General features: G+C 39.9%; 1 protein-coding gene across 1 annotated transcript; it reads right to left on the reverse strand.

The window, feature by feature from the left end:
• Positions 1–7,537: 7,537 nt before the first annotated feature.
• On the reverse strand, positions 7,538–13,082 carry LOC138831359 (zinc finger protein 665-like). The gene is made up of 3 exons (XM_070028476.1): positions 13,049–13,082; positions 11,996–12,085; positions 7,538–9,837 (listed from the first exon to the last, which is right to left on the reverse strand). The coding sequence occupies exons 1-3, from the start codon at positions 13,080–13,082 to the stop codon at positions 7,538–7,540; spliced, it is 2,424 nt and encodes an 807-aa protein (XP_069884577.1).
• Positions 13,083–13,651: the final 569 nt, after the last annotated feature.

Here is a 13,651-nt window from a genome sequence, read left to right on the forward strand (position 1 = left end):
CTGAAGGCAACAGATGGATGGGTCTTGTTTTCTGATCCAGTCCTCAGTTCGTTTTCTTTTAATTGGTGAATTCAGCCCATTTATATTAAGAGAAAGTATAGAGAGATGCATTGTTGTCCCTGCCATTCCGTTTTCCTAGGTTTTTCTTCTTTGCTTTCCTCCTGTGCTTGCTCAGTTAGACTTTGAGTAATGCCTGTTTGGGGCAGGCCCCAGTTCCTGGTTGCTTTCTTCAGGTTGTGTCCCCCCTCTTAGAATTCTTTGTAATGCTGGCTTAATGTTTATGTATTCATTTAGTTTTTCTTTGCTATTAAAAGTTTTCAGTTCTCCATCAAATGTGAATGCTAGCTTTGCCGGGTAGATCAGTCTGGGTTGGCAGTGATTGGCTCTCAGGGCTCGTATGGTGCTTTCCCAGGCTTTTCTTGCATTCATTGCTTGTGTGGAGAGATCTGCAGTGATTCTTATTTTTTTCCCGTTGTAGTATAGCTCCTTCTTCATTTTTGCTGCATGCAGGATTGTTTCCTTATTATTCAGATCTATCATTTTTACTATAATGTGTCTAGAAGTGTTTCTCCTGGGGTCTTGCTTGTTGGGTGTTCGATAAGCTTTTGTGATGTAGTTAAGATGGTTGTTTTTGAGGTGGGGAAAATTTTCATTGATTATCTTGTTAAATAGGTGTTGCATTCCCTTGCTCTGGAATTCCTCACCTTCGTCCACTCCAATTATGCGAAGGTTAAATTTTTTAGCATTATCTGCTTGCTCTTGAATATCCCTTTGGTTTAATTTGAGTGATTTTTCCATATCTGTCACTTTTTGGTCCAGTTGGTGTATTCTGTCTTCTGTATCTGACACTGTGCCTTCCATTTCATTCACTCTGTTGACAGTGGCTTCTATTGTGGTTTGCATGGAGGAAATAGATCCCTTTATGGATTCAATGTTGGTTCTCAGAGTACTGATCTCACCTCTCAATGAGGTATGCATTACCTCTAATTTGGCATTTATCTCACTTCTTACTGAGGTTTGTGCAGCTTCTATTTTTGCATGCATCTCTTGTTTGATACCCTGTATCTCTTTGGATAGTTCATCCTTGTGCTCTTTCAATTTCTGATCAATTTCTCGCTTTATTTCTTGAGTCATTGCCTCCAGCAACCCTTGGATGTAGCATTTGTCTTCCATTCCTGCTTTGCTCCCACTGGGGCTCTCCCCTGTGTGGCTGCTGGCTTTTGAGGTGAGCTTGCTGTCCTGGGTGGTGGTAAACCTTGTGATTTTTCTCTGTGATTTTTGCATGGAGGTTCAGGAGACTGCTCTTCAATTTTGTTTTGGTGTGTCTGTCTTTGCTTGGTTGCTGATTCTGTATTGGTAGAGAGAGTCTGTGCCTGATCTGGGTTCTGTTGGGAGCCTATTTCCAGCTGCTATTCTGACTTACTTAGGATTCTCAGCTCTCTGCTGTAGATTGCTGGCAGTTCCCACCTTTGGAAGGGTTGAGCAGCCTAGACTGCTTGTGTTTGCTCCTACGGGTGCTCTTGTGAAGAACAGATGCTCTGGATGCACTCTCCCAAATGCTGGAGTCTGCTATGGGCTCCTGATGTGTTTTTGTTTATTTGTTTTGGGCTGGTTGTGGGCTTGAACTCTAGGTTTGGGTGCTGTCCCTCAGCTCTTCAGCTCAAGGCTGGCACCCTACCATTTGAGCCACAGCACCACTTCTGACCCTTTTTGCTTTTGTGATGCTGAGGAATCAGATCCAGGGCCTCATATATCCAAGACTATCACTCTATTGCTGAGCCGCCTTAGCAGTCTGAGCTCCTGCTTACTATCAGGTGCTGGCAGCCTGTGTTGCCCAATTCCCAGTCTAGGGTATATGGGTGGAGTTTTGGTGGGGTTTGGGCTTCTCTTGTCCTGGGCCTCCAGGTCTTTTGTTGTCACAGGCGTGCTTCCCGGGGAGTGTTGCTTCCTGATTTTCTCCCCTCTGTTGAGGCATATGCTCAGCTTTTTACTTCAGTTGGAAGGAGTTGGTCGTGTTGTTCAGGCGCTGGATCCCCAACCTCGTTCCGGCCCCAGCCTGGAGCGCGCTCGTTAGGCCTGTGCTGATGTGTATATCACCTAGGTTATGCAGCCTGGAGCACGCTCATTAGGCCTGTGCTGATGTGTATCCCACTTAGGTTATACAGCCTGGGGGACACAGTTCAAATTTCTTCTACTGTTGGTAGTCTTGACCCAGGGGCGCTGTTCCTGGCTTGGCCATTTAAGCTTCCTTCCAGGGGCGCTCTTGCTCTAGCCTGACCAGCTGAGTGTGCTCCACGGGCTGGTGGAGCTCTCAAACAGTTCCCAGTTTTAGTGGGTTTGTGGTCCGGGTGTTGGGGTAGGGAGTCTAGGTCAGGGTCTGGGGATTCCCTCCAGCTCTGGTCTCCCTTGAGGGATACACTTCCCCTGTGGGGTACTCACCCTGGAGCTGGTTGTTTCTGTGTGGTGTAGGTCGTCAGTTGTTGTTGCAATCCGAGTTCAGTTGGTGTGGTTGCGGGTTGGGTTGGGCAGTGGTGGCTCTGTGTGATTCTGTTCTGTCTCTGCCTCTGTCGACGCTGTCGGGTCAAAAGTGTCCACGCTCAGGCAGCTTCTTCGCGGTGCCGCTGGGGCCCGGGCAGCCCCGCCGGGTCGTTGCGATCGTGACCGGGCGGGTGGTCTGCTGATAGGTCCCTTTTTCCCGCTGCTGATGCCGAGCGGCTTTGGCAGGAAGGAGCCTCTCTGTTCCGGTGGAGAGTGAGGGGTGGGGGTGGGATCCTCGTGGAGACTCCCGGCTGGTAGGTTTCTCTGTTCCTGGCGACCCGTTGTTCTGCAAACTGGTACCTGGTGATCTGCAAGCGGCCCCCTGTGTCTCTGGGGCTCTGGCAGCCCCTGCCAGGCCGGCTGGCTGGCGGCTTGTCCCACTGCCGTGTGGCCAGTAAATGTTGGGGGATTGGTCTTCGCTTTTCTCTGTTCTGAAATTCTTCTTTTCCTCTCTTTCTTTTTTTTGTTATTTTCTGCCTCGGGTTTTTCTCTGAGTGTTCATCTTTTTGTTGTTGTCGGTCTCTTGGGCAGATTAAGCGTTGGAACTCGAACTCTCTTTTTGGTTGGAGAGAGCTGTGGTGTTTCCCTACTGCCCCGTCGCCATCTTGGTTGTCCCCCCCTATAATTTCTTAATAATTGACTAACAATTGCTTGTCAGAATTTTGTAGTAAAACCCAGTACATATTTTAAACTACAACTGATTGTCATTGCCCCTTGCCTCTGGGCAGCCTGTTTAAAGTCATATAACATTTAACTTTTAACAAATGTCATACCCTTTCTTGGGCTCTAGCAGTATATATTGTTTAACATTTTGGTTTGTAAATGCATATTTCTGGTTGACTGAGGAGCCTGATCTGTAGTGGTTCCAAAAATGCCTGCCCTTGTAGGCCTTTAAACAAATCTTACTAGGGACCTAATCTCTGGTCACAACCACTTTTCCTTAACGAATAAATTAATGTGGCTGGGCCAGCTCAAAAGTCATTGCCATTTAAGAATTTGAGCAGATACAGAGCGTTTGGGATTTCAATTATCTCTCACATTTTACAACTTTAGCTTTTATAACCCAGTACCATAGATGACTGGCAACTCCCTGCCAAGTCAGACAGACATGGGTATTAGGCATGCCTACACATTATCTTCCCATGACTTCCAGACTCTGATCAAGCTTTGAACGGCCAAGCAGAAGTGACTCCAGGATCTGATACCATTTCTGCCATCCAAAGACCAGTGGCTTACTGCCTCTGCATGTTCCAACATTCCCGGGGTTCCAGGAATGCCTTTCTCCATGGTGGGATAAGTGCTTGTTTAGTAGTTTCCTTCATTGCTTGCTGGACTTGAACTCAGGGTTTGAGTATTGTCCCTCAACTCTCCAGATCAAGACTAGCCCTCTGCCACTTGGAACTCCAAACCAACTCTGCTTTTCAACACTCTGCTGGCACATTAGAGATGACAATCTCACAGGCACCTTTGTCTGCCCAGCCTGTCTTCACACCACTTTTCAGCTTAATGAGTCTTTACTTATGGCCACATTTACTCCAAGTAAAAGCAACAACCATGGGCACTGGAAGGAGATTTAAAAGCATGGTCTTACCTCAAACTTATTCAGGGCCAACATTACATCTGACATACTTGTCCTCTCTCCTTTATTGTGGGCGTTTAGGAAACTGTTATAAAAAACCTATAATGGCAAAGTAGGTTAAACAATCATTTTGGTAATCCTAATTTTTATTTTCCACATTGAAATCAATCTTTAGGACAATTTGTCCTTTTAAAATTTCTTTTTTTCTGGGAGGCCTGCCACTCCCCACAAGGTGACAAATTTCTGACAATGGGGAGGCCTTTTTTAAATCTTTTTGAAAAGTCATTTTACTTTGCATTTAAATTCTTCATTGAAACATTGGGCAACACCCTTTACCTCTTGGCTGAAAGTTCAAACTGGCTATTTTTTCCTCCAGTATGAGTTACATTTAGCAAATTAGCAGTTTATTTTAATGCAGTAGCTCTGTACCAAGAATCTAGACTTAGTATCTCTTGCCCTTGAGAGAAAAGTCAACTTAGATTTTTTGCTCATACACCCTTCATGGTCTAACATGGTGGTGATTAACATTACAGAAACAAATATCTTTTTTTTTTTCGATCCAGAAACAAACATCTTAACTGGCTTGTTTTTTATTCTCTTTTTACTGCAAATTCACAGGCTTTTCATCATGTGTGATTCAGCAAGGCTGGAGTCTAGGCAAGGATGTGGCATCTCCCAGTGTATATGGACTGTCGCATCTCTTGCTGGTTACCTGCAAAATTCTATATGCACTGGTTAAAGACCACTGGTGAAAGACCACACTGGCTTTTGCAGGCTGGTGTCACTGGTTTAGGCAGCTGCTTTGTTCTATTACGTGGGTATTTCCCATGCATAGGAGCAAACTGCATCTTGACACACTGTGGTCCCTTGATTATAAAGGGAGTTGATCAGTGCACAGGGGAGGAAACAGAGAATTAAAACCTCAGCCTTAGTTTACCAGTCATGGTCAGAGTTACAATATTGAATCTTAACATAGATAGACATAAGAAATAACATAAATCACAGCCAACTTAATTACCAATTTCATTGACTTTGGAAAGAAAACCATATTTTCTAATTCCTTTCCCATGGCCTTGTAAAACTGCCTGTTTTTTTTTATTTGCCTTATAGTCAGGTCACAAAGCAATTCAGATTAAAAGACAGCTTCCACTGACAAAGATTTTTAGCAAGCAGAATACTTGGTAACTTTGGAACCATTACTATTTACATATTTTACATATAGACAGAGATGTTTGTGCACAGATTATAGAGCACACTTAAATGCTAAAATTGACCATTTAAAGTTTTTGGAATTTTAGCAGTAATACTTTGCCTAATCATGGTAGACCCACATAGTCAGTGCAAAACAAAAACCTGCCAACAAGAAGAAACTTTTTAATAAACAGGAGTCAAGACAAGAACAGATATATAGCATGATGTAATGACCCCTATCCTGGTCAGGTAAGGTGGGGGGAGTTTATAGGACCCCAAAAAACATCCAAGGAAATTTATTGTGAAAGCCACCTTCATGCCCTCCCCCTCTTCACTGGGCTTCCCTCAGAGCACCGGGACCAATTCCTTCCACCCAGGCACCCCTGTCATGTGACACAAGGCAGCCCACAAGAATCATCTTCACCTGTATTTTACCCTGCCAAATATCTAGCACAGTCCTACCTCTTTCTGCTTATCTCTATAATCGCATGGATATCTGTAAGTATTCTAGCTAGCTTTTGTCCATCATTTTTTCCATGGGTCTAGTTTTTTTAAATTGCTACAGAATTAAATTTAGCAAAACCATAACTTATAATTTGTTGTAGAACTAGAAATTTGTAACTTGGAAAAGCAATATTCTCCTCTTGAGAAATTCACTTTCACCCTCCATAACAGTGAGAAAACACAGACTCTCCACAATATCCAGACTAGTGTTTTATTACTCAGAAGAACAATAGCATGGTCTACAAGTAAAAATTTACAACAGACTCATCAGTAGTAAATAGAAAACAGCATGTAGTAAAATCATTTTGGCATTACTCATCCAAACCCAAATGCTTAAGAATCATGTCTTCATTTTTCCACCAAAGAAACTAGAAATGGAACTGTGATTCTAGTGCTAGAGTTTAGCCTTGAGAAAAAGTAGTTAAGGAAAGTGGCTAGACATTGAGTTCAATCTACAAGACTAGTACCCACACACAAAGAAAATGTATTCTTTCAGGTTTTCTGAATGTTTCATAAACTTGGGGATGAAAGATGATGAGACAGATATTATTCTTGTGCACATTTTGTAATAAACAAGGAGTATTATCTTCCACCAGACCTTCCATTAAAAAATGAATTGGAATAGTAATAGTGTTATAATGCATACATAGACCACACATATAGTGGAAGACTTTTGGGGAGCAGTGGAGAAATTGATGCTCTCATGTCCTTGGAATAAAGCATGATAGTCCTTCCCCATCTATCACTACCAAACCACTATGGATGATTTGAGTTCAATCTCAAAGGTCCAGAGCTCCTATTTCTGAAAAAGTGTTTATTAAATTTCTTGACCATCCATTCCTGAATATAAAAGACACAAGTCAACAATTTCACTATCTTAATTCTTTGTCAAGCCTGGAAATCCAACCCCTGAATAACATGAAGGGGAATCATCCCTACTCTACACAATGAGAGGATGAGAAATGTTGGTTCAGTGAGTGGTTTTCCCTTACACCTAGCTTAATTCTGCCATGAAGGATTTCTCTATAATTTACAGAGGTTTCTGTCAAAGGTTTCCTTATGTTGGGTTTCATTTTTTGTGTGAGTGCTCTAATGCTGGCTGAAGGTTCATTTCTGCTTGAAAGATGTCCTCTAATGTTCACTCGACATTCTGTCTTGTCTCTAGGTCTCTGAAATATGTAGAGAAACCTGTGAAACTTCTGGCTAAATATTTGTCTACATTTATTATACTCACATTTTCTCTCCTTATTATGTTCTTGGATGTACTGAGGACTGACTTCTATTAAAAATTGCATATTTGTTAGACCTGTTAATTTTCTTTTCTCCTATGTGATTCAGTTCTCTGCTGAACACTGTGCTATGCTGTCGAAGTGGTATTTTCTACATTGGTATTATTCATACCTTGTCTTTCTTGTCTGTGCTCTATAAACACTCATCCATGCATGATTACTAAGTGAAGGACTTTTTTGATACTTGTTTCATTCATAATGTTTTTCTCCTGTGTGTTTTCTGATGAAAATTTAACTATGACTTCTCAAAAACTTTCCACATTTTTTTTCATTCATAAGATTTTTCTCCTTTGTGCATTCAATTTGGAACCATGAGGCATGCCTTCTGGCTAAAAGGCTCCACATTTGCTACATTCACAAGGCTTCTATCAGGTTTTGGTTCTATCATGCAAACTTATTTTTCATCCAGGTGAGAGTTTCCATAGTTATCACATTCCTAAGATTTCTCATGTGTGTGGATTCTCTTATGCTTCCTGAGGGATGAACTGCAGATGAAGGACTTTCCACATTTGTTACATTCATAAGGTTTTTCTCCTGTATGTGTTCTCTGATGAACAGTAAGGTGTGACTTACAGGTGAAAGACTTTTCACACACATTACATTGATAAGGATTCTCCCCTGTATGTTTTCTCTGATGGACAGTAAGGTCTGATTTAAATCTGAAATACTTTCCACATTTGTTACATTCATAAGGTTTCTCTCCTGTGTGTGTTCTCTGATGGACAATAAGGTGAAACTTCTGTCTGAAATACTTTCCACATTTGTTACATTCATAAGGTTTCTCTCCCGTGTGTGTTCTCTGATGAACAGTAAGGTGTGACTTATGGGTGAAAGAATTTTCACACACATTACATTCATAAGGTTTCTCCCCTGTATGTTTTCTCTGATGGACAGTAAGGTGTGATTTTAATATGAAATATTTTCCACATTTGTTACATTCATAAGTTTTCTCTCCCGTGTGTGTTCTCTGATGAACACTAAGGTGTGACTTTTGGGTGAAAGACTTTTCACACACATTACATTCATAAGGTTTCTCCCCTGTATGTTTTCTCTGATGGACAGTAAGGTGTGATTTTAATATGAAATACTTTCCACATCTGTTACATTCATAAGGTTTCTCTCCCGTGTGTGTTCTCTGATGAACAGTAAGGGGTGACTTATGGGTGAAAGACTTTTCACACACATTACATTCATAAGGTTTCTCTCCTGTGTGTGTTCTCTGATGGACAGTAAGGTGTGATTTTAATCTGAAATACTTTCCACATTTGTTACATTCATAAGGTTTCTCTCCTGTGTGTGTTCTCTGATGAACAGTAAGGTCTGACTTACGGGTGAAAGACTTTTCACACACATTACATTCATAAGGTTTCTCCCCTGTATGTTTTCTCTGATGGACAATAAGGTGAAACTTCTGTCTGAAATACTTTCCACATTTGTTACATTCATAAGGTTTCTCACCTGTGTGTGTTCTCTGATGAACAGTAAGGTGTGACTTACGGGTGAAACACTTTTCACACACATTACATTCATAAGGTTTCTCTCCTGTATGAGTTCTCTGATGAACAGTAAGGTCTGACTTCTGGGTGAAAGACTTTTCACACACATTACATTCATAAGGTTTCTCTCCTGTGTGTGTTCTCTGATGGACAATAAGGTGAAACTTCTGTCTGAAATACTTTCCACATTTGTTACATTCATAAGGTTTCTCTTCCGTGTGTGTTCTCTGATGAACAGTAAGGTATGACTTACGGGTGAAAGACTTTTCACACACATTACATTCATAAGGTTTCTCTCCTGTATGAGTTCTCTGATGAACAGTAAGGTCTGACTTCTGTCTGAAATACTTTCCACATTTGTCACATTCATAAGATTTCTCTCCTGTGTGTATTCTCTGATGCAAAGTGATGTATGACTTCATTCTAAATGATTTTCCACACTTTTTGCATTCATCAAACTTCTGTTCTTTGTCAGTTCTCTGATGCCTTCTGAGACCTGACTTTTGGGTGGAAAATTTCCTACATTCTTCGTATTCATAGGGTTTCTCTTCTGGTGTTGTTTTAGGTTGATCAGAACTTAGTTCTGAATTCTTAGAGATAGATTTTGCACATTGCTTACACTCATCAGGATTCTCTGGATATTTCCTCTCAGGTTTTGTAAGGTGTAAATCCTTACTGAATGATATCTCACATTCACTACTTGTATAAGGATTCTCTCCTGTGTCTCTTTTCTGATGCATAGTGACTGGAAACCTCCCTCCCTGACAAAGTTCTTGGGCAAGAAGAGCAGACTTATCATATTCTTCTCTATATTCGTTATGGTTAGAGGCGGGATCTCTGATGCAAACCCAATTATGTGGAAAGAATATCATCTCTGAATTTAATACCTTCTCTCCTCCATATTCAAAATATGGACCATCATAATTTTGACTAAAAGCGTCTGAATATCTAAGCGATTGTTTAACTACAGGAGAAACACCAGGCATATATGCAGCCGGCATCTTACCAGGCTCACTGTAGTGGAGCATGTTCTGACACTGAATGAACTCATCCGTCGTCATCCTTAAGGAGTTCTCATCATTCCTATTCAGATCTGGCTTCTGTTTTGAGGTCAAGTTAGAAGTTGTCACTAATCTCACTCTTTGCTCTATTGTGTTAATATTTGTGACAGCTACGACACGCAGACATTCATCTGGACCTTCCTGGTAAGTCTTAATCACATGCTCCATTTTTTGAATATCTAAAATGAGTCATATAAAGAAGAAAAAAACATAAATAAGATCCAAATCCTCCTTAAAATAAAGATAAAGACATTTTTCCCATCTTAACAGTTACAAATTTTGAAATATTAATGTAGGAATTGATTTATGAGAAATAAATTTCTTTCACCACAATGTATTGATTAAGAAAGTAATACTCTTCCTTACACCGTTTTTTGTCATGGAGCATGAACTCCAGGCCTGGTGTTGTCCTTCAGGTCTTCAGCTCAATGTTAGTTCTCTATCATTTGAGCCACAGCACAACTCCCAGTTTTATCTGCTTATATGGTGCTGAAGAATCGAACCCAGAGCCTTATGCATGCAAGGCAAGCACACTACCACTGAGCTACTATAATCAAGAACTCTAATAACAACAGATGCTGGAGGGGATATGGACAGAAGGGAACACTACTGCATTGTTGTTGGGAGTGTAAACTTGTACAACCACTTTGGAAAACAGAATGGAGGCTCCTCAAAAGACTCCACATAGAGCTCCCTTATGACTCAGCAATCCAACTTCTGGGCATTTACCCAAATGATCACAAACAAGACCATACTAAGGGTACCAGCACAACTATGTTTATTGCAGCAGTGTTTACGATAGGTAAGATAAGGAACAAACACAAATGCCCCTTAGTAGATGAATGGATCAAGAAAATGTGGTATATATACACAAAGGAATTCCATGCATTCATCGGAAAGAATTATATGGCTCCATTTGTTAGGAAATGGAAAGACTTGGAAAAATTATATTGAGTGAAGTGTGCCAAGCCCAAAGAAACAGGTCCCATGGTTCTGCTTATTTGCAATAACTAGTATATATCTGAGACAAGCAGAAACGGTCAATAAATTGATGTTAGGCATATGAACTCCAAGATAAGGACTCATATGTTTTCATTTATTGCTATTGTTTCTAACATATATATATATATATATATATATATATATATATATGATATTTCTTTATTGCTTTATATGTCCCTCCCCTATGGTATAACCCCTGTTTTTACTGTGTTTGATGTAGGTATAATTTGTGGAGGGAAGGTGGACCCATTGCAACAATGAGATGTACAAGATGTTATGTCGAAAAATGAACTTCCCAACTTTGGCTGGGGCGGGGGGCTGGAGGGGAATGATGGGAGGGGATGGTAACCGAAAACAAAGGAGGAGGCAACAATGCTTGGTAAGAAATGTACTCATTACCTTGCCCATGTAATTGTAACCCCTCTGTAAATTGTTTTCACAAAAACAAAAAAAGAGTAACACTGACAGTTTATGATGGAAAATGTTTTTCTGTATTTCAGGTTTTTCTTCTTTTTCATGTCAGAGGAATTATTTATACAAATTACTAAACTATTTACTGCTAGCTTTTTAACCTGTATAATTTAATATGTAGCATTCTTCATTTTTTCCCAAAAATTGTTTTGTTTGATCTTAGGGGAATAGATGCTTTGTATTGTTTTACTTTCTTAAAATAATTTATATATTGTGCTACTTTACTTCTCAAACATTAGGAGAACAGTATTTTCTAACTTTGGAGATTGTACCTTTTTTATACAAACCTTTGCTTACACCTGAGAATAAAGTTTTATAACCACATTTCTTCAGTTATAAGTTCTCACTGTGAATTAAGTATCTTTAGAAATTTTAAAATTTGTTTCCCTCCACCTTAGACAGAATCTCATCTGACTTTTAAACCCTCAGACTCATGAACTAAAGCCACATCAGATCACGACCTAGTTAATCATTCTCTCTAGACTGAAAGCTTGGGTTCTGTATCCTGGCCTCTACCCTCCTTATCCTTATCAGAGGATAGCAGCCTTGGCATAGTCATTTGCTATACCTGCCTAGTCCTAGTTTCAAAGAAAAGTAAATCTCACTTTTCACATTTCTAATTTTGTTTTTTCAAAATAATTTCCACAAAGAGAAAGAATTGCTAACTTTACCTTTACTGCCCTACACAGTTCAGTGTGCATCTACATGCATTTTTGATTCACAAGTCTAACACAAAGATCACCTAGTTCTCTGCTACACATGGGACTCAAGGGAATTAGGAATATTATTGGTCAGTACATAGCAAGACGAATTTACCAATTTGGTTCTGGATCCATGATCACTATGCAAGATGCTTTAACTCACCTGAGAAATTCTTGTCTGAGGCTTCTCTCATATATGGCTCTTCATCTTGCTCCAGCTTGACAATCAATTGAGGTTTAGGACCAGTGTGCCCTGTTAATAAGAGTGAAGACTTATTGCTCATGCTGTGTCACAATTGTTCTAAGATTTCAGATATCCTGTTAACAAGGTTGCTCCCAAATCTTCTTTCATTTCTCACTGTCTCCATGGTTGAATCTCCCCGAGGTTTGAATTAATTTTGCAGGTTGTGTGACTTGAATGCAATTCTTTTTCTCAAGGTTAGCATTCTATTAGTTTGAGTCCTAGCTCCACTTCCAGTGTAAGAGTGGTTATCTTGAGATAAGAGTCTCATGGAGACTTCACTGGCATTTTTTGCTTCAAACTGAAAGCCTCAGATTTCAGACTCCTAAGAATTACAGGCATGAACCACTGCATCTAGTACTAGGTTTGGATTATAAATACTCCCTCTAATCTAGTGATTTCCAGTTCTTACTTCCAATAATGATAAATAGATATGTATGTAGGTATGTGTTTTCTAGATTGTATATCTACCCACAATAATCACTTCAAGTTTGGGAATACAGTCTTCTCTTTAGGGAAGACAGTTTGGAACTTTTGTCAAACTGCTGATTTGGATTCTTGAACAATGAAAATAAAATTGCCTCAGAATTTATATAATCTACCTGTATATAATCTACCTTCATTTGAAACAAATGACACTTCCCACAGACTGGAAACTTACATCCAAATAGCATTGAAAGTTCTATAAATATTCACATATCTACTACAAACAAATCATTTTCCGCCCACCAGTGGTTCACACCTGTAATCCTAGTTACTCAGTAGGCTGAGATCTGACGATTGCCATACAAAGCCAGCCCTAATAGGAAAGCTGTGAGATACTTATCTCCAATTTAACCACCAGAAAGCTTGAAGAGACGCTGTTGCTCAAGTGATAGAGTGCTCACCTTGAACTGAAGAGCTGAGGCACTGTACCAATGCCCAGAGGTCAAGCCCCACTTAACTTTTCAAGTTAATGTGATATTTTTGGCTCACCTAAGGACACCAGCATGCTATAGGTTTCCAGCATCACATCTCTATACAGGGTCCTCTGAGAAATATCCAATTCCTGCCACTCCTCCCAGCTGAATTCCACAGCCACATCATCAAATGACACCAGCTTCTGTAAGGGCACATTCCATCAATCCCTGAGTCCTGAGAACACCAAAACTAGAATTTCATTCTTCTACATGTATGCTTTTGTATTACAGAATGTGGTTGGAACTTTCTCTGTTATTTATAAAATGAGAGAATATATAATCAAAGTAGAAATATTTGCCTCCATAGTAACTTGGTAATTACACATACAAAGTTTTTCTAATACATTAGAACCCATTTCTGGTTGCAGCAATGAAGAGAAGAAAACAGTTCTAAGAAGCTAATAACCTAGCAAGACAACAATAAGTATAAGTAGGAGTCTCAAAGTGTGTGTTTAGCTTATTTTGGTAATATTTACTATATATCTGGGTAACAATGAAGTAAATAAATATGTTTTCGGCATTTTCATATTCTGCCTCACTGACAATACTATTTAGAGTTTGTATTAAATAGTGCTCTCATAAACAGTCACAACATGGCCATTACATCATATGCAATACA

Source organism: Dipodomys merriami, unplaced genomic scaffold (genome assembly GCF_024711535.1).
Source record: "Dipodomys merriami isolate MVZ:Mamm:240054 unplaced genomic scaffold, mDipMer1.0.p SCAF_194, whole genome shotgun sequence".
Classification (NCBI taxonomy): domain Eukaryota; kingdom Metazoa; phylum Chordata; class Mammalia; order Rodentia; family Heteromyidae; genus Dipodomys; species Dipodomys merriami.

Bases quoted from the DNA above. Each gene is read 5' to 3' on its own strand.
- LOC138831359 (XM_070028476.1), bottom strand. From the start codon at position 13,082: ATGCTGGAAACCTATAGCATGCTGGTGTCCTTAG. The intron at 12,086-13,048 runs GTGAGCCAAAAA...TCTTATTAACAG, and splicing joins TAGCATGCTGGTGTCCTTAG to GGCACACTGGTCCTAAACCT. The intron at 9,838-11,995 runs GTGAGTTAAAGC...GACTCATTTTAG, and splicing joins CTCAGACAAGAATTTCTCAG to ATATTCAAAAAATGGAGCAT.